This window comes from Mytilus edulis, chromosome 9, assembly GCF_963676685.1.
Source record: "Mytilus edulis chromosome 9, xbMytEdul2.2, whole genome shotgun sequence".
Taxonomy (NCBI): Eukaryota; Metazoa; Mollusca; class Bivalvia; order Mytilida; family Mytilidae; genus Mytilus; species Mytilus edulis.
Genome location: NC_092352.1, coordinates 83606894 through 83629458, shown reverse-complemented (window position 1 = coordinate 83629458; position 22565 = coordinate 83606894). Strand labels below are relative to the sequence as shown.

At 32.0% G+C, this 22565-nt stretch overlaps 1 protein-coding gene across 1 annotated transcript in view; it reads left to right on the top strand.

Annotated features, from left to right (window-relative positions):
• The first annotated feature begins 5822 nt into the window (after nt 1–5822).
• LOC139489194 (CDP-diacylglycerol--glycerol-3-phosphate 3-phosphatidyltransferase, mitochondrial-like) overlaps nt 5823–22565 on the top strand; it is a 39409-nt gene continuing 22666 nt past the window's right edge. Inside the window, exons 1-3 of the mRNA XM_071275380.1 lie at nt 5823–6013; nt 11668–11848; nt 12902–12979. Coding sequence (XP_071131481.1) covers nt 5943–6013; nt 11668–11848; nt 12902–12979 — 330 coding nt within the window. The 5' untranslated portion in view covers nt 5823–5942. The remainder of the gene's footprint in view (nt 6014–11667; nt 11849–12901; nt 12980–22565) is intronic.

Here is a 22565-nt window from a genome sequence, read left to right as displayed (position 1 = left end):
AATTACTAACAGGAACGTTAGTTTATTATGAAATTCAAATTCAAACTTTGTTTGTTTGTTTTAATGATTTAACCTTATATAGCAGCTACATACTTGTACAATGGTATGGTATGGTTTTGAAAATTGTATTCATTGTGTTGACCAACTATCCGACATGTCTTGATTCATTTACATTATAGATCACATTTCAAAAGCACAATATCGGTTTGCGTTCTCTAACATTCTGGATAACTTGAATGTCAATGAATCCGGAGTCAAAACATTTAATATAGACCGTTTGACATTCGAATTCAACTATTATATTTTCCTGAGTATCAGTGAGATTCTTTCTATTTACTATTTCGTGCGCTAAAATATTACTTGCATGCAATACTATTAAATTCATTTGTGAAAGTTTATGTTCGTTTTTGTCATCTAAATACAGGACACGGCAGAAAGAGCTTTACATGTGACTTTTAAGCACGGTCATCATTACCAACGGTATTCTGACCTCGAATTTTTTCTATTTTATTTCTTTTTTGAGTCGCTGTTCTATTATAAACTTTGACCTGTTCGAAAAGCTAAGGATTGTCTACCCAAAGAATAGATTCCTTAACTTTGTAATGTACATATATTTAGCCTTTTAACTTTTTTCACTCGAGCGTCACTGATGTTTTTCTTGTAGACTTAACTCGAATCTGGCGAACATCATTTTAATTATGGCATCTTTTTATATCTACATACCATTTTATATAAATTGGTTATTTCGAAAGTGTGTAAAGGTATTCATAAACTCCTGAATAAAGAAATTCTTCGGCAAAACTAAGTTTTCCTGTATAATGTTTGAATTGATTAAAGTAAAATCAGGAAATCCTTAGAATTTGAGATGTTTTATGAGACCAAAATAAGTCTCGTCATAGGAGGTCCCAACCAATTGCATGCCACAGGTTTTACCGCATACAACATCTACCATGAGAACAAAATATAAAGATATGATAGATAAAATAAATGCATCCAAAATTCTAGATTGAAACTGAGTGCATAAATTAATATTGCGATAGATTTCTGCAATTTGCATAAATCATCCGGTTGGTAGAAATTAGGATTTGCCAAAGAGTTATAATGGAAACATTATGTACATTCCCAAGTAAAAAATACAATTGTCGAGCTTTAAAATAACTATTTAAATAGAAGCTGTAAATATATACTTTCAACTGGCTTCTTCTATTCTCAGTCAATTATTTCAATTCAAAAGCAAACACAAATTCAGCAACAATCTTTTGGTGACCCGGCAGTCAGCGGTCTTAGGTTCATGTATTGCTTTTCTTTTTTCAAAGAAAGCAACTTGTTTCTTTTTCTTTCAATTAACCCGATATCCTAAAGCGAGTCTGTGTAAACATTTGTCAATATTTCAATCTGAGGAACAGTAAGAGATCATGATAAGAATTTAGAGGAACTATTAAAAGTCATAAGAGTTCGGAGGAACGATAAGTCTTAGAGATTATAATAACTCTGAGGAACAATAAAAAGTCATAAGGCTTCTGAGGAACAGCAAGAGGTCATAAGAATTCGGAGGAACAAAAAAAAAGTCATAAGAACTCGGAGTAACAATAAAAAGTCATAAGAATTCGGAGGAACAATAAAAAGTCATAAGAATTATGAGGAACAAGACGATATTATAAGAATCTAGAAGAACAATAAGATATCATATATATATATATATATATATATATATATAAGAATTCGGAGGAACAATAAGATCTTATAAGAATTTGGAGGAACAATAAATTATCATGAGAATTCGGAAGAACAATAAGATATCATAAGAATTCGGAGGAACAATAAGATATCATAAGAATTCGAAAGAACAATAAGAGATCATACGAATTCTTATGATACTAGTTGACAATGTATAACATGTGTATAACTGGCTAACGAAAGAGGTTTATATTGATGAATAGAAAGTGTATTCACCTGCAATTGAATGATCGAAACTCTTAAAAATCGGCGCAAATGTCAAACACCCAATTAAACACGAGACTTTCATTACACAGTGACATAACAACGTTTAATTGATGTTCTCATGACAGAAAAATTGATATTAAAAGTGATTAATTAAGACTGCCAAAACAAGAAAAATCAAATTTCTTGTCCAATTGCATGTAAAGCACAAGTAAAGGCTAAATTCGTAAATTTCGATAAATGTTTATGAAGAGGGAGAAATTAAACGTCATATATCATTTATAGAAGTAAGACATTGAGTCATAAGACAAAAAAAAGTCGTAATAACTCAAAATCTATTAATACAGTTTCTTAGAGAAATATAAACACACGGGCGAATTATTTAGAAAAGCAGGAATTCTATTTTCCCCCTAATGTCTAGAAGAAGAACACAATACAAAGAAATAGAATACTCGAATGTTTCACACTATTGCGCTTCAGTCTTCCTATGAAAAGAATTTAATTTCAACGGTTTTCATTGATAATAAAAAGATTTTATTAATTTCCATAAAACAATGACGACAAAGGAATTATTATATATCTCTTCCTTACTTTACTTTACTCTTTTTTGTTCAATTTTGCGCTCGGAATGGGGATTTTTTTGAAATTATACTATTACTTATATTATATGACAGTAATCTTTAAAAAAAATCAAAGTGGTAAAAACCCACAGTCCGGGTCCGGCATTCAGTCCGGGTCCGGCGTCCAGTCCGGGTCCGGGTCCGGGTTTCATACCAAAGTCCGGGTCCGGAGTCCGGTCCGGTCCGGGTTTCAGTGCGTACCGACATGACCAACTCTGATAATGACAGGACCAACATCGAGAATGACAGGACCAAATCAAATTGCTAATAACTTTTTTGTTTTTCAAAGGAATTATTTCAGATTTGAAATATAAAATGGTATGTCATATTTTGAAACCAAAATGTTATAAAAATTATAGATTTATTTTCAAAAACTTTTGAAAACGTGACATGACCATCGCTGATTGACAGGACCAACATCGACAATGACCGGACCAGATGAAATTGCTAATTTCCCTTTTATTTCTCAAAATATTTTTCTAAAATTTTAAATATAATAAGATTTCATCATTTATCAAATAAATTTTAAAAAATTATATAAGAAACTTTAGAAAACGTGACATGGCCAACTCTGATAATGACAGGACCAACTTCGACAATAACAGCACAGGCACTTGTCTCAGAAAAAAAATTTCCTATTAAGGTATATAGGAAATTTTTTTTCTGAGACAAGTGCCTGTGAATAACAGGACCAAATAAAAATGCTAATAACTTTTTTATTTTTCAAAAGAATTATCTCAGATTTGAAACATAAAATGATATGTCACATTTTGAAACATTTATGTTATAAAAAATAATAATTTATCTTCAAAAACTTTCAAAATCGTGACATGATCCCATCGCTGACTGACATGACCAACCTCGACAATGACCTGAACAAATGAAATTGCTAATTATTCTTTAATTTCGCAGAATATTTCTCTGAAAATTAAAATATGGGAAGATTATACCATTTTATACATAAATATAAGAAAAAGGTATAAAAAGCTTGCTGAAATGTGACCTGGTTAACGTTGTCAATAACAGGACAATCCTCGACAATTAATGACAGGACCAAATAAAAATGCTAATTATGCATAACATTTGTCAGAATATTCCTCTCAAATTTGAAATAATGACAATTAAGACCATTTTGCACATCATATAAGAAAAATATAGAAAAAAAAAACGTATTGAAAGCTTGCGGTTGGGTGACCTGACCAACATCGGCTATGATCTGGCCAATGATTTTACCGAAATTGTTCAATTCTGATCCATAATTAGTAAGATATATCTTATAAATTCAGGAAAATATATTCTATGGTGGTTAAAATTCTTGACCTAGCTACTGAACATGCTAAACGTTTGTTGGCAGAGTCACAGGACAAAAAGACACGAATGATCACTATATTTATAAAGAAAGAGATCTTGAAATATTTATATGTAATTACATATAATCATTTTATAGTTTAAGAGATTGTTCATTAAACTATAGATAAATTCAGATTTATTGAATTGTCATCATAATATTTCTTGACATCATGAAGCCCAATTTAAGCCACTTTGAAAAGGTATCAAACCTTTTAAAGTAGTCCGTGAAAATGTTTGATTCAGTATATTTTATGAAAATATTTGAAACTACCAAGAAATCATGCATGCAAGGGTCGGGCATACTTCAAGAAATGTTTATTTGTTTATTTATTATGAGGGAGAAAAACTATCAAGATATACCCTGCATATACTCAAGCATACATGGAAATAATTATTTAATGTTCTGAAAATATTGAATAAAACAACGACATGAACTATTATGTGATTTTAATTACTGTCATCACAATCTTTATTGGATTTATCAACTTATTTATGGCTTATGTCACACCTTTTGTTTGTTATCTTATAATTGTTTTCAGACGTGTCAGATTATGTCCGGTAATTAATATACAAAATAATCTGAATGAATGAATGAATGAATGATCTTTATTCTCAACCCAAATACATAGTTAAAGAGTTAAGATATAGCATGTGTGAAATATCAATTAATATGATAAATATTTACACCAAAGATAAATAAAGTTAGCTTTTTCCCTTATTTTCTAAAAACTTATAAATCATTCAATCTTAATGTGTGTTTTTTAATTATTATTATTAATTTCAACCAGGATTTCTATAGTAGTCCTGAACTATGGTCATTTCACGTTTTCGCAATAAAAAAAATCTAGATTTTTTTCCTTTAATTGATGTTTTAAAAGATGAGATCACATTTTATTTTAAATCTGACATAATTCCTTTTCAAAATTAAAAAGTGAATAGCATTTTTATTTGGTCCTGTCCTTGTCAAGGTTTGTCCTGCCATTGTTAGTGTTGATCAGGTCACATTACAGCAAGCTTTTAATATTTTTTTTTCCTATATCATTCCTATTTTTATGTATAAAATGGTTAAATCTGACTATATCTCAAATTTCAGAAAAATATTTTTTAGAAATAAAAAGTAATTAGCAACTTCATCTGGTCCTGTCATTGTCGAGGTTGGTCCTGTCACTCAGCGATGGTTATGTCACGTTTAAACTTTCTATATTTTTTATAACATTTATTTTTCAAAATATGACATATTATTTTATATTTCAAATCTGAGAGAATTCCTTTGAAAAATAAAAAAAGTTATTAGCATTTTACTTTGGTCCTGTCATTGTCGATGTTGATCATGTCATTATCAGAGTTGGTCATGTCACGTTTTCTAAAGTTTCTTACAATTTTTTTAATTTTTTTTTCTTAAATCTATTTATCAAATGATGAAATCTTATTATATATCAAATTTCAGAAAAATATTTTGAGAAATAAAAGAGAAATTAGCAATTTTATCTGGTCAAGTCATTGTCGAGGTTGGTCTTGTCAATCAGCGATGGTCATGTCACGTTTTCGAAAGTTTTTGAAAATAAATCTATATTTTTTACAACATTTTGGTTTCAAAATATGACATACCATTTTATATTTCAAATTTGAAATAATTCCTTTGAAAAACAAAAAAGTTATTAGCATTTTTATTTGGTCCTGTCATTCTCGATGTTGGTCCTGTCATTATCAAAGTTGGTCATGTCACATTTTCTAAAGTTTCTTACAAAACTTTTTAATTTTTTTTCTTAAATCTATTTATCAAATGATGAAATCTTATTATATTTCAAATTTGAGATCAATCCTTTGAGAAATGAAAAAGTTATTAGCATTTTTCATTTGGTCCTGTCATTCGGTCCTGTCATTCGGTCCAGTCATTAGTGTAACCCCTGCGATCGTCATTTCCGGTAGGTGCTCTCTTGACTTTACGTTATAACACTGGAATCGGGATTTACACTATCTTTCTGTAAACAAAGTTTCATCATGTGCTACTTTTGAGCAGACAGGTGAGGGATGGTTTTACAAAGAATCTATCGTTTTGGTCAGCGCTTTGTTGGATTTATGGGAGTTTTCACTGGTGTCAGGTAATATATAGATATTTTAATGACAATCACTTTTAGATCAAATCTGAGATGAGAAAAATGTCTTAGGCAAGACAGAACTTAGGGGTCTCTGGCTTATAAAAACTCAACATTTTTTGTCTTCAAAATTATGATTGATATTTTGGATAAAACTTATACCGAGCGCTATAGCATATAGACTATTTTTCGCATTTATGCATTTCCTACTACAATGTCAGAGGGTTTGGATGGGGTTAAATGATTAAAAATAAAGAATAATGCCCTTAAAAAATGAAGATTATAGAATAACGGCAAAAAAATTAAGATTAGAGAAATGCATGGTCTAATTTTTTGAAGATTAGAGAAAAAAGGGGTGAAAATTAAATGTTTACAGAATAACAGACCCCTTCCAATCCAGACCCTCATGTCACAATGCTTATGGCCAATTAAAATTAATTGCTAGATTTTCATCCCCGCCCGCCCCTCTGAAATCGTCCCGCCCCGATTTTTTTTATTTAACAAAAATACGATTTCCGGATTTTATCATGTCCATTACCGGGAACCATTGATAATTTCGTTTCATTCAACACTTCCTGTTTCAAATTTCGTTTTTGTATTTCTCCGAGTAATCTAATAACGATATGATTGAGTCGACATATTCTGCTGCTCTATTATGACAACATCTACCGAGAATAGAGATTGATAACGAGAAGGGCATGAAATATTCGAGTAACGAGTAAAACGCCTTGTCATTTAAAGCAAATTGCGGTAGTCACAAGTGAATCGAAAACCGTGTTTTTTCTTTATTTATACGATGACTTTGTGTCAGGAAATTTGGACTGTAAATGATATCCAAAGCGCAAGAATCGTAGAACAAATTGGTACAAAAAACATGACTGGATTAAAGAAATTGACACAAGCACGAATTTGTTTGATTTATGACCGTATATTGAGAAAAAAAAGTCGACAAACACGCATTTTAATTCCCTTATATTTACCCATGGCTGTTGTTTTTGTTGACAAACAGCAAACACCCTCTGTAACTGTCCCAATACCCTCAATTTAGTCATTAAAAAACTACTTTTTGGTTAAGTTCATGTTTTACATCACATAATTATTTTCCACGCTGAGTTTACATTTTATTCTGTACTCATAATACTTGTGTTGCATACAATTTGGTGTAGGTCTAGTCCAACTGAAGAGAGCATTTCTCTTCCCTTTGATGTATACTATAAATAGGTTTCTAAAGCGGCAATTACATATATAACGTACAGTGGTTGCCAATCAGGGATTTTTATTTAAGAGTTTAAAAAATAGTGTCAGATTCCTTATACAACATGTATATACATTATACAAGCTTGTTTTCCACTAGCATATACCCCGCGGTATGAAGAACTTGTGACAAGGGTTTCATATGAAATAAAATTTAAAAAATAAAATCCTCCCACCCGCCCCATGTTTTTCAAAAATTTGAATGAAAATCTACTAATTAATTTTAGTTGGCCTATCGCTTATTTAATTAAATTTCAGATGTCCACATATATATAGTCCAATTAATTATGACGTCTTGAAAGGCTATTATAATTTTTTTCTTTGACGCCTTAATTTGGACTAATGTCCACATAATAGACATATGTACCCTTTTGGTATTTCACTGATTTTGTCTCTGATTAAAGCAGAACAGTCACTTTTTGATAATGTGGGTTTCATTGGGGTTTACAAGCGTGACGCGGGATTGCAGATTTTTTGTAAGCGTGACACGTGAAAGTCAAATTATTGTGTCGTGAAAACGGGAAATGAGGTCTTGCGGACCCAGGAAATGACAAAAAAATGAGAATTGCTTACGTATATATAGTGTAAGTGGGAATCTGACAAAACAGTAAGCGGGATCCGGGATCGGAACCCCCCAATGAGACACCCAATTATGGCATCGAATGTAATAATAATAATAATAATAATAAAATTCTTTATATAAATTTAACAATGGTTAATTGGATGTAAAATTTGCAATTTGTAATTTTAACAAATTAAGTTGAGAAATTATTGTACACAAGTAGAAATATGTCTTTTAAGTTGTCTTGTATATATAAGCAGTCTTCTCGCTGAACTGCACAATCTACAGGCCCGCAGCTCAATTTTTGAAAAATTTTAGTTAGATTCTGTTGGCCTGTAGGTCTGATTTTTACAGGCCCGAGAGCAATTTTACCAGCCTGGGCTGCCTGGGCTGCCACTCGGCGTGAAGACTGTATAAGATTCAATTATTTGTCTGCTATGGAACTTAAATCTTATTTATAGGTGATGAAAGTTATCTATTCAAATTAAAACTCAGTATTTTAAACATAATATAGTCACAATTAATTCAAACAGATTTTTTTTAACTGAAATTGTCTTGTCCGTAGACATTTCCACAATATATTTGTATCCAATTTCCTTGAGATCACTTATGAAATGATGTACAAATGCACAAGAAAATTTGCATAAATTTTGTAATTGATTTTCACAGAATGAAGATAATTAAAGATTTTTTTTAAAGTTTGGACCATTTCTAAGATATCTGAACTTATCTAAAAGAAATATTTGGAATCTCTTATATTTTACAAGATTTATAATAGTTATATATGTTTACTTATTTTTGAAAATGTAAACTTGATTTTTTTAATCCTTTGGTACATAAATGTTCACATATCTGGAGGGGATTATATTCTTCTTCCTAAACGTGTGGTTTGACTGATTACATGAGGTAGTTATACGGAAGGAAGTTTTCTATAATCTATAATCAATCATATCTGTTTTAGAATTTCATGTATAAAAATATAGTCAGGTCAAATTTTATCTATAGGACATAAAATCCAATAAGGATTTAATAAGGGATTTAGGCTTATGATCATGCACATGTATATATTGGCCTAATTTTTCATTTGAATTTGCACTGTATTTTAAAGATTTAGATTTATCATCTAAAGCTGATATAGTACATCTCTAGAAACAATAAATATAGAGACTTATATACACATATATTTTATATCTATATTATACACTTTTTGGATAGAGAGTTGTCTCATTGGCACTCACACCACATCTTCCTATATCTTATTAATGTTATGTTGTAGGATATATTATTGACTTAAATAAAATATTAAAATATAACAACACATTATAGATTACAGAAATCTAATAACATAAACATATTTTAGAGCCTTTGGCACTGTCATCAGGATAAAAATCACCAAAGAAGGAAGTGGTAACATTTATAACAGAGTCATTCTTCACACATAACCCTACAATATTGCAATATGGCTTGTAAAACTGCTGTCAGGCCTGTAAAATTCTTCTCTACAAGCCAACAGAATCCAACTATAAAATAAAAAAATAGCTTCTGGTTAAATGTTGACTCAAAAGTTAAGCGTGAAAACTGCAGGTTACCATAGTTTGGGCGTAGTAAAACAATTGTTAAATAAAATTTATTTGCCATGAAAACTCAAATGTTATAAATAAAGAAAAATATGTGAATGTTTATTGTCTATTAAATTAAAAAAATTTATCCTTCAAATGAATACTTTATCCAAGTTGAAAATCTCTGAATTTGCATGAAATATTTAAAAGTCATTGTTTAGGGGCCATCTGAAGTCCACCTCTGTGTGCAAAATTTTCTTGCTGTTGAAGACCCATTGGTGTCTGCTTTCTGCTTTTTGGTTTGGTTGTTGTCTATTTGACTCATTCCCTGTTTCTTTTCTGTAATCTCTTACCTCATCTGCTGCAGTCTACAGATAGATATATTGGCCTGGAGATAAACTGTTTTTGAGAAAAATAAATACATAAAATTCATCAATTTAAGTGTTGCCATTAGAAATAACAGTTAGTATAAATTTAAAATGTTTAACAAAATGTATGTTAACGATACTGGGCCATTGAATACAGGCTGCCTTATATTATTTTGAGTATCTATATAAAATTCACCAGTAGTGGTATTAATGCAGTCATTAACAATCATCAGGATTGCTGAAATACACTGTACATGGAAGGAAAGGTGGGGGAGTGTTGAAGCGAGTAAACCTATCCAACAGCACAATGGTTATTAGACCAATGAGTAGGAATGGGTAAAAGTAGGGGAGAAATATATACTGTTTTACCTGAAGGCTTTAAATCGAAAAATATCAGATTGAATTATGAATGACTGCTAAATATACTCAAAGCCAGGTCTATTTAATTTGTAGATAAACTTGTAAGTTCATCATGCTAATTTTTACATGTTCATACAGATTTTGATATCTGTTAATATGACTAATAGATAGTTTATATGTCTCAATGGCATCAATATTCCCTATAATATTTGATCTGTGAAATTTGTTCAGAGTTATCTCCCATCTGGCTTGATTTTGAAAAAGTTATTAAAAATAGATTAAAGTTTATAATACTCAAGATGAAGATGTATTTTATTATTACATTTGGTTAATACTATCTTCATGTAAACAACATTTACATATAACAGGCTATTATTTAAAGTTGGAATGATTTTTAATTATGGAATTTGTTAAATTTTCTGTGCTGGAAATTTTTAATAAATTCCATGTTTATTTGGATTAATAATGTTTTGAGCGGTTCATAACACTTTCCATATAATGTATTTTGTATAGATAGTGTTGTGCGTGGCACAGTACATTCTATTGAAAATGTACTATCTTCTTTGTTAAAGAAAGTGTTGTGCGCAGCACAGACCATTGAAGTACAGAATAAGCATGGAATTTACTAGAAATTTCAAGCACAAGAAATTATAAAAATTCCATGATTAATAATAATTCCAAGTTTAAATAATAGCCTGTTATATGGAAGTTTTTAACGACCTTGTCTGGCTTTACAGCCCTTGCACGGTTGGTTATTTCATTTCAAGGACCAACTATGCATGATTTTATACTCTGTGACTACCTGTCAATAAAAGATGCATATGGCTCCAAAATTAAAAGGGAGACAACTCATGTTTGGTAAAGTTAATTACCATATCTATCTGTGACACATTACAATAAAATGGAGAATGGAAATGGGGAATGTGTCAAAGAGACAACAACCCGACCAAATAAAAAACAACAGCAGAGGGTCACCAACAGGTCTTCAATGCAGCAAGAAACTCCCGCACCCAGAGGCGTCCCTCAGCTGGCCCCTAAACAAATATATACTAGTCCAGTGATAATGAACGCCATACTAATTTCCAAATTGTACACAAGAAACTAAAATTAAAATAATACAAGACTAACAAAGGCCAGAGGCTCCTGACTTGGGACTGGCGCAAAAATGCGGCGGGGTTAAACATGTTTGTGAGATCTCAACCCTCCTATTGGGTCTTTTAAAACGATACAGATGTTCTTGAGTGCGTTTAGATAAATATCGTCCAGTTTCTCCTACGTACTGAATACCACACCCGGTTTGTTTCATGTGAGTAAATAAATTATACTGTTTGTTTTTCAAGTTATATCAGTTTCAAAATTTAAAGAAAATGTGCGACCATTAAACGTGGACCTTACCGTATTGTTGGTGGAAAGACGGGGACATGTAAGTCATTTTTTGGCATGACACTTATCGATAGAAGGGTAACCACAAAAATTGGTTGGTCAGTTAATATTGATGAAAATATGAAACCTTTAAGAAACAATTGTAAATTGTTATGATATAATTTCTTTCTTCAGATTAGTATCAAGTCACAAGCCAAAGAATGAATTCCTCCGAAGTAAAGATTTGTCATCTCATGGTCCTGTATCAGCACCTCATGCTTTCTCATGGTTGGGAGATATAGCACCATGTTTTGGTGTAAATGGTAACAATGTTCAGATCATCGATGAACCAAAACACTTTCATGAGATCTTAAAGGTATTTATTATCATTATCTATTGAATAAAACTGTATGAATCATTGCTGACATGTAATTACTTTAGTTAAAATGATTGTAAACTCTGTTTTTGTGGCTATAGTGTTTCATAGATATAAGAAGATGTGGTATGAGTGCCAATGTGAAAAAAACTGTCCATCCAAGGCACAAATTGTAAAAGTAAACCATTATAGGTCAAATATAAAAAAGAAGATGCAGTATGATTGCCAATGAGACAACCTTCCACAAGAGACCAAAATGACACAGACATTAACAACTATAGGTCACTGTACGGCCTTCAACAATGAGCAAAGCCCATACTGCATAGTCAGCCATAAAAGGGCCCGATAAGACAATGTAAAACAATTCATACGAGAAAACTAACAGCCTTATTTATATAAAAAAATGAAAGAAAAACAAATACATGTATCTAACACATAAACAAACGACAACCACTGAATTACAGGCTCCTGAGTACAGTCTTTCATTTGCTGTAAAGCTATAAAGGGTCCCAAAAATGACAAGTGTGAAACCATTCAAACAGGAAAACCAACGGTCTAATCTATATAAAAAAAATCAGAAACAAGCATGATCTCTCTATTATTTTTGAAGAACTAACATATTATACATGTACCACAAAATGACTATAAATTTATGGTAATTTTTTATGGTATAAAATGTTAGATCTTCAAAAACAGTAGCAAAACATGTGAAATCTACATTTCAATATTATTGATTTGTACTAAATAATGATCTTTCTTGGCACAAACTTTTTGCCAACCTTAATCATTCTTTGCAATCTTATTTTTGTTCTCAGTTTTCTGCAGTTTTTATTTAGGCATCTGGTAATTTTAAAACACACACACACACATATGTTGTATCAAAAAAAAAATATTGATAAAAAATTTAGAAAAAACATGTATTTATTTTTTAATAAATTACTATTCCAAGGATTAATCATAGTAGCATTTTTCATTACTATAATACTATTAAAGGAACAACAAGATCAAAATATAAGCAAGACTTAGGCTTATAATCTTCTATTTCTTTTCCAGTCAAATGCTAGAAAAGCCACCCAAAGGATTGTATTTACGTCTCTATACTTGGGTACAGGTGAACTAGAACAAGAACTAGTAAGTTAGTCTTTAAGTCAAAAGGTTAAATTTAAAGTCCAGCATTTAATCTTTTAATCATATTCAGGACTGGGAAAACATAGACTCATTAATAATTTGGTACACAAGATGCATGTTTCAACTTCATAACATGCATACATTGTAAGACTCATCAGTGGCTCTCAAATCAAATATGATATTATAAAATAGCATTGAAAACAAAAAAAAACCAGAAAAGTTGTGCTATACAGGTGATATTAATGTACATTGTATCTCCTGTTATGTTTATTTCAAAATTTGAAATGCAATAAAATTGAGAATGGAAATGGGGAATGTGTCAAAGAGACAACAACCCGACCATAGAAAAAACAACAGCAGAAGGTCACTAACAGGTCTTCAATGTAACGAGACATTCCAGCACCTGGAGGCGTCCTTCAGCTGGCCCATAAACAAATATATACTAGTTCAGTGATAATGAACGCCATACTAATTTCCGAATTGTACACAAGAAACTAAAATTAAAACTAGTATCTCAATTGTTTGTAAAACAATTGAAAGGTCTTTCCTGTAAAAGTGATGTTTTCGTATTGTACTTTGTACGACCTTTTGTTCGATATACGACAAGCATACCTTCTGAAACTTTTCGCTTTTTACACTAAATGACCTCATCCGCCTACATTTTTGAGATCGGAATTATGATATATGGAACAGAGTAGATGAGCTTTCATTTGATATGCGACAACACCATGTTCTAGAAAGTTTGATTTTTGCACTTAATAACCCTATCCAACTTAATTTTGGAGGTCTGGAATTTGATATTTCAAATGTACACATCATGACCTTTTATTTGATATACAACAACCCTATCTTAAAAGACAATTTATTTTTTGCACTCAATGACCCCATCCAACCCATTTTTGGGAGACGTCAATTTGACATTTGAAATGTACGCTTTATATTCTTTCCTTTGATATACGACAACCTTACCATCTGTGAAATTTGAATGTTTGCACTAAATGACCCCACCTGTCCCCCTTGGATGAAAAGGGGGTTTAAAATTTTCATTTTTAAGTAGAGTCTCTGAAGACCTTCAATTTGATATATCAGATGACCCCATTTGACAAAGTGCAAATAATGATGCAATATCAACTATATAAATAGAAGTTATGAAACTTACAAAGTCAATGCAAAACTTGAAAATTTCAAATTGATTTTTTGGTGTTTTTTTCAATGGAATGTTTTTGGTATTTAGTCAAACATATACCTATGTCAACCTCTTCAATTTCTAAAACATTTTAAGTGGTAAGCTCTTGATGATTCAGAAATACATGCCTCCGCTCGCAAAACTTCAAACTGCATTATCTCCAAAACGACAATAGATATCTCAAAACTGTTAAATGATAAATGATCTACAGTTGAAGGACAACATTATAGAAAAAGAATTGGGACAATTTCAAAGTTCACCAAGGTCACAATTAATCATAAAATATATGATGCAATACAAAACTTGAGAACCGGAAGTCGTAGAGACATGGGACTATCACCATTCAACTTAGGACCACTTGATCTTTCAAATATCACAAGGTCAAGGTCATAGTATAATGTGAAGGTCAAGGTGAAATTTCATCATGACCTGACATTGATCTCAAATTGAAGGTCTTGAACTAATGTTCATCTTTGCAGTTTATAGTAGGTTGATATCTGTTACCTTTAAAAAGATATACACATAATACTATACTTTTAAGAATCATCCCGTCGTAACTTTTGAACAGACAGTCGATCTCTTTTGAGCTCAGTGTATTAAATGTAGAGCTCGTCAAGAGGAACATTTTTTATGCTGTAAGTATGCAGGAAACTCTTATCTTTTTCTTAATATGAAAGCTTGAAATTGCAGCGAATTTTTTGCACTCGGTGACCTTTGACCTTGGGTGCAAATTAAAGGTCACATGAACTTAAGATTATTGGTGTAGGTCCCAAGTCTTTATGACTTCCGGTTCTCGAGATACAATTTATCAAGAATTATGTAATTTTTTTCAAGGGAAATAACTCCTTATAAGGGTTAATTACAAAATGATTGTATATGTTAATTAACATTGCCATCTGGTCTTGTACGTGTTGCCGTTTTCAAATGGATTCTATCTTGAATACTTTTTGAGAAAAACGTAAAAGAAGGAAATTGCTTCAAAGGGACATAACTCTCATAGGAAATGATGAAATCCTTAGCAGCCTCATATGGTAACACATCATGATGAGATCTAACTATTGTCCAAATAAGGTCATGATATCTTTAAAAACAATGAGGGGGGGCCATGTCAAAAAAAACAATAAAAGGGAGATAACTTCTAAAAGGGATGATGAAATCCTACACAGCCTCATCTGGAAATACTTCATGATGAGGTCTACCGATGGTTCATATTTGGTCTTGATAAGTCCAATAGAATCGAGGGGAGGCCATGTCAAACAAATGCTGGATGAAAAAAAAAAACTAGTATCTCAATTGTTTGAAAAACAATTGAAAGGTCTTTCCTGTAAAAGTGATGTTTTCATATTGAACTTTGTACGACCTTTTGTTTGATATACGACAAGCACACCTTCTGAAACTTTTCGCTTTTTACACTTAATGACCTCATCCGTCTTCATTTTTGAGATCGGAATTATGATATATGGAACAGAGTAGATGAGCTTTCGTTTGATATGCGACAACACCATGTTCTTGAAAGTTTGATTTTTGCACTTAATAACCCTATCCAACAAATTTTTGGAGGTCGGGAATTTGATATTTCAAATGTACACATCATGACCTTTCATTTGATATACAACAACCCTATCTTAAAAGACAATTTATTTTTTGCACTCAATGACCCCATCCAACCCATTTTTGGGAGACGTCAATTTGAAATTTGAAATGTACGCTTTATGTTCTTCGTTTGATATGCGACAACCTTACCATCTGAGAAATTTGAATGTTTGCACTAAATGACCCCACCCATCCCCCTTGGATGAAAAGGGGGTTTAAAATTTTCATTTTTAAGTAGAGTTTATTAAGACCTTCAATTTGATATATCAGATGACCCCATTTGACAAAGTGCAAATAATGATGCAATATCAATTATATAAATAGAAGTTATGAAACTTACAAAGTCAATGCAAAACTTGAAAATTTCAAATTGATTTTTTGGTGTTTTTTTCCATGGAATGTTTTTGGTATTTGGTCAAACATATAACTATGTCAACCTCTTCAATTTCTAAAACATTTTAAGTGGTAAGCTCTTGATGATTCAGAAATACATGCCTCCGCTTGAAAAACTTCAAACTGCATTATCTCTAAAACGACAATAGATATCTCAAATCTGTTAAAAGATAAATGATCTACAGTTGAAGGACAACATTATAGAAAAAGAATTGGGACAATTTCAAAGTTCACCAAGGTCACAATTAATCATCAAATATATGATGCAATACAAAACTTGAGAACCGGAAGTCGTAGAGACATGGAACTATCACCATTCAACTCAGGACCACTTGACCTTTCAAATATAACAAGGTCAAGGTCATAGTAAAATATGAAGGTCAAGGTGAAATTTCATCATGACCTGACATTGACCTCAAATTGAAGGTCTTGAACTACTGATCATCTTTGCAGTTTATAGTAGGTTGATATCTGTTACCTTAAAAAAGATGGGGGGCCATGTCGAAAAAAAACAATAAAAGGGAGATAACTTCTAAAGGGGATGATGAAATCCTACACAGCCTCATCTGGTAATACTTCATGATGAGGTCTACCGATGGTCCATATTTGGTCTTGATAACTTCAATAGAAACAAGGGGAGGCCATGTTAAACAAATGCTGGATGAAAAAAAAAAAAAAAAACAGGAGAAAAACTAGTATCTCAATTGTTTGTAAAACAATTGAAAGGTCTTTCCTGTAAAATTGATGTTTTCGTATTGTACTTTGTAAGACCTTTTGTTTGATAAACGACAAGCATACCTTCTGAAACTTTTCGCTTTTTACACTTAATGACCTCATCCGCCTACATTTTTGAGATCGGAATTATGATATATAGAACAGAGTAGATGAGCTTTCATTTGATATGCGACAACACCATGTTCTAAAAAGTTTGATTTTTGCACTTAATTACCTTATCCAACTAATTTTTGGAGGTCGGGAATTTGATATTTCAAATGTACACATCATGACCTTTCATTTGATATACAACAACCCTACCTTAAAAGAACATTTATTTTTTGCACTCAATGACCCCATCCAACCAATTTTTGGGAGACGTCAATTTGAAATTTGAAATGTACGCTTTATGTTCTTTCATTTGATATGCGACAACCTTACCATCTGAGAAATTTGAATGTTTGCACTAAATGACCCCACCCGTCCCCCTGGTATGAAAAGGGGGTTTAAAATTTTCATTTTTAAGTAGAGTTTATTAAGACCTTCAATTTGATATATCAGATGACCCCATTTGACAAAGTGCAAATAATGATGCAATATCAACTATATAAATAGAAGTTATGAAACTTACAAAGTCAATGCAAAACTTGAAAATTTCAAATTGATTTTTTGGTGTTTTTTTCCATGGAATGTTTTTTGTATTTGGTCAAACATATAACTATGTCAACCTCTTCAATTTCTAAAACATTTTAAGTGGTAAGCTCTTGACGATTCAGAAATACATGCCTCCGCTCGCAAAATTTCAAACTGCATTATCTCTAAAACGACAATAGATATCTCAAATCTGTTAAATGATAAATGATTTACAGTTGAAGGACAACATTATAGAAAAAGAATTGGGACAATTTCAAAGTTCACCAAGGTCACAATTAATCATCAAATATATGATGCAATACAAAACTTGAGAACCGGAAGTCGTAGAGACATGGGACTATCACCATTCAATCAGAACCACTTGACCTTTCAAATATCAAAAGGTCAAGGTCATAGTAAAATGTGTAGGTCAAGGTGAAATTTCATCATGACCTGACATTGACCTCAAATTGAAGGTATTGAACTACTGATTATCTTTGCAGTTTATAGTAGGTTGATATCTGTTACCTTTAAAAAGATATACACACAATACTATACTTTTAAGAATCATCCCGTCGTAACTTTTGAACAGACAGTCGGACTCTTTTGAGCTCAGTGTATGAAATGTAGAGCTCGTCGAAAGGAACATTTTATACGCTGTAAGTATGCAGAAAACTCTTATCGTTTTCTTAATATGAAAGCTTGAAATTGCAGCGTAATTTTTTTTTGCACTCAGTGACCTTTGACCTTGGGTGCAAATTAAAGGTCACATGAACTTAAGATTATTGGTGCAGGTCCCAAGTCTTTACGACTTCCGGTTCTCGAGATACAATTTTTCAAAAATTGTTTATATTTTTTCAAGGGAAATAACTCCTTATAAGGGTTAACAACAAAATGATTGTATATGTTAATTATCATTGCCATCTGGTCTTGTACATGTTGCCGTTTTCAAATGGATTCTATCTCTTATACTTTTTGAGAAAAATGTAAAAGAAAGAAATTGCTTCAAGGGGACATAACTCTCAAAGGGAATAATGAAATCCTTCGCAGCCTCATATGGTAACACATCATGATGAGATCTAACTATTGTCCAAATAAGGTCATGATATCTTCAAAAACAACTAGGGGGGGCCATATCGAAAAAAACCAATAAAAGGGAGATAACTTCTAAAGGGGATGATGAAATCCTACACAGCTTCATCTGGTAATACTTCATGATGAGGTCTACCGATGGTCCATATTTGGTCTTGATAACTCCAATAGAAACGAGGGGAGGCCATGTCAAACAAATGCTGGATGAAAAAAAAAAAAAAAAAAAAAAAAAAAAACAGGAGAAAAACTAGTATCTCAATTGTTTGTAAAACAATTGAAAGGTCTTTCCTGTAAAAGTGATGTTTTCGTAATGTACCTTGTACGACCTTTCGTTTGATATACGACAAGCATACCTTCTGAAACTTTCCACTTTTAACACTTAATGACCTCATCCGCCTACATTTTTGAGATCGGAATTATGATATAAATAACATAGAGTAGATGAGCTTTCATTTGATATGCAACAACTCTATGTTCTAGAAAGTTTGATTTTTGCACTTAATAACCCTATCCAACAAATTTTTGGAGGTCGGGATTTGATATTTCCAATGTACACATCATGATCTTTCATTTAATATACAACAACCCTATCTTAAAAGAAGATTTATGTTTTGCACTCAATGACCCCATCCAACCCATTTTTGGGAGACGTCAATTTTAAATTTGAAATGTACGCTTTATGTTCTTTCATTTGATATGCGACAACCTTACCATCTGAGAAATTTGAATGTTTGCACTAAATTACCCCATCCGTCCCCCTGGGATGAAAAGGGGGTTTAAAATTTTCATTTTTAAGTAGAGTTTATTAAGACCTTCAATTTGATATATCAGATGACCACATTTGACAAAGTGCAAATAATGATGCAATATCAACTATATAAATAGAAGTTATGAAACTTACAAAGTCAATGCAAAACATGAAAATTTCAAAATGATTTTTTGGTGTTTTTTTCCATGGAATGTTTTTGGTATTTGGTCAAACATATAACTATGTCAACCTCTTCAATTTCTAAAACATTTTAAGTGGTAAGCTCTTGATGATTCAGAAATACATGCCTCCGCTCGAAAAACTTCAAACTGGATTATCTCTAAAACGACAATAGATATCTCAAATCTGTTAAATGATAAATGATCTACAGTTGAAGGACAACATTATAGAAAAAGAATTGGGACAATTTCAAAGTTCACCAAGGTCACAATTAATCATCAAATATATGATGCAATACAAAACTTGAGAACCGGAAGTCGTAGAGACATGGGACTATCACCATTCAACTCAGGACCACTTGACCTTTCAAATAATACAAGGTCAAGGTCATAGTAAAATATGAAGGTCAAGGTGAAATTTCATCATGACCTGACATTGACCTCAAATTGAAGGTCTTGAACTACTGATCATCTTTGCAGTTTATAGTAGGTTGATATCTGTTACCTTAAAAAAGATGGGGGGCCATGTCGAAAAAAAACAATAAAAGGGAGATAACTTCTAAAGGGGATGATGAAATCCTACACAGCCTCATCTGGTAATACTTCATGATGAGGTCTACCGATGGTCCATATTTGGTCTTGATGAACATTTTAAGTGGTAAGCTGTTGTTGATTCAGAAATACAGGCCGCCGCTCGCAAAATTTCAAATTGCATTATCTCTAAAACGACAATAGATATCTCAAATCTGTTAAATGGTAAATGATCTAAAGTTAAAGGACAACAATATAGAAAAAGAATTAGGACAATTTCAAAGTTCACCAAGGTCACAATTAATCATCAAATATATGATGCAATACCAAACTTGAGAACCGAAAGTCGTAGAGACATGGGACTATCACCATTCAACTGAGGACCACTTGACCTTTCAAATATCTCAAGGTCAAGGTCATAGTATTATGTGAAGGTCAAGGTGAAATTTCATCATGACCTGACATTGACCTCAAATTGAAGGTCTTGAATTACTGATCATCTTTGCCGTTTGTAGTAGGTTGATATTTGTTACCTTTAAAAAGATATACACACAATACTATACTTTTAAGAATCATCCCGTCGTAACTTTTAAACAGACGGTCAGACATATTTGGGCTTATTGCATAAAATGTAGAGCTCGTCGAGAGGAACAATTTACACGCTGTATGTATGCAGCAAAGTCTTATCGTTTTCCTAATATGTATGCTTGAAATTGCAGCGTAATTTTATTTTGCACTCGGTGACCTTTAACCTTGAGTGCATATTGAAGGTCACATGAATTAAAGATTATTGGTCAAGGTTCAAGGTCTCTATGACTTCCGGTTCTGAAAATAGAATTTTTCAAAAATTATTTATAATTTTTAAAGGGAAATAACTCCTTATAAGGATAAGTAACAAATTAATTGTTTATGTTTATAAACATTGCCATCTGTTCTTGTACATGCTGTCATTTTCAATTACATTCTATCTCAAATACTTTTTGAGAAAAATGCAAATATTAAAAATTGCTATAAGGGGATATAACTCTCAAAGGGGATGATGAAATCCTATGCAGCCTCATGTGGTAATACATCATGATGATATCTACCTATTGTCCATATAAGGTCATGATATCTTTTAAAACATTAAAGGGGGGCCATGTTGAAAAAAATCAATAAAAGGGAGATAACTTCTAAAGGGGATGATGAAATCCTACAAAAGTTCATCTGGTAAAAGTTCATGATGAGGTCTATCGATGGTCCATATTTGGTCTTGATAACTTCAACAGAAAGCGGAGAAGGCCCTGTCAAAAAAATGTTGGAAGAAAAAAAAGAAAAAGAAAAAAAAGACTAGTATCTCAATTGTTTGTAAAACAATTGAAAGGTCTTTCCTGAAAAATTGATGTTTTCGTAATGTTCTTTGTACGACCTTTCGTTTGATATACGACAAGCATAGCTTTTGAAACTTTTCGCGTTTTACACTTAATGACCTCATCCGCCTACATTTTTGAGATCGGAAGTATTATATATGTAACACAGGGTAGATGAGTTTTCATTTGATATGCGACAACGTCATGTTCTAAAAAGATTGATTTTTGCACTTAATAACCCCATCCAACTAATTTTTGGAGGTTGGGAATTTGATATTTCAAATGTACACATCATGACCTTTCATTTGATATATCAAATATATGATGCAATACAAAACTTGAGAACCGGAAGTCGTAGAGACATGGGACTATCACCATTCAACTCAGGACCACTTGACCTTTCAAATAATACAAGGTCAAGGTCATAGTAAAATATGAAGGTCAAGGTGAAATTTCATCATGACCTGACATTGACCTCAAATTGAAGGTCTTGAACTACTGATCATCTTTGCAGTTTATAGTAGGTTGATATCTGTTACCTTTAAAAAGATATACACACAATACTATACTTTTAAGAATCATCCCGGCGTAACTTTTGAACAGACAGTCGGACTCTTTTGAGGTCAGAGTATAAAATGTAGAGCTCGTCGAGAGGAACATTTTATACGCTGTAAGTATGCAGCAAACTCTGATCGTTTGCTTAATTTGAAAGCTTGAAATTGCAGCGTAATTTTTTTTTGCACTCGGTGACCTTTGACCTTGGGTGCAAATTGAAGGTCACATGAATTAAAGATTATTGGTGTAGGTCCCAAGTCTTTACGACTTCCGGTTCTCGAGATACAATTTTTCAAAAATTGTTTATATTTTTTCAAGGGAAATAACTCCTTATAAGGGTTAACAACAAAATGATTGTATATGTTAATTAACATTGCCATCTGGTCCTGTACATGTTGCCGTTTTCAAATCGATTCTATCTTGAATACTTTTTGAGAAAAATGTAAAAGAAAGAAATTGCTTCAAGGGGACATAACTCTCATAGGGAATGATGAAATCCTTAGCAGCCTCATATGGTAACACATCATGATGAGATCTAACTTTTGTCTAAATAAGGTCATGATATCTTCAAAAACAACGAGGGGGGGCCATGTCGAAAAAAAACAATAAAAGGGAG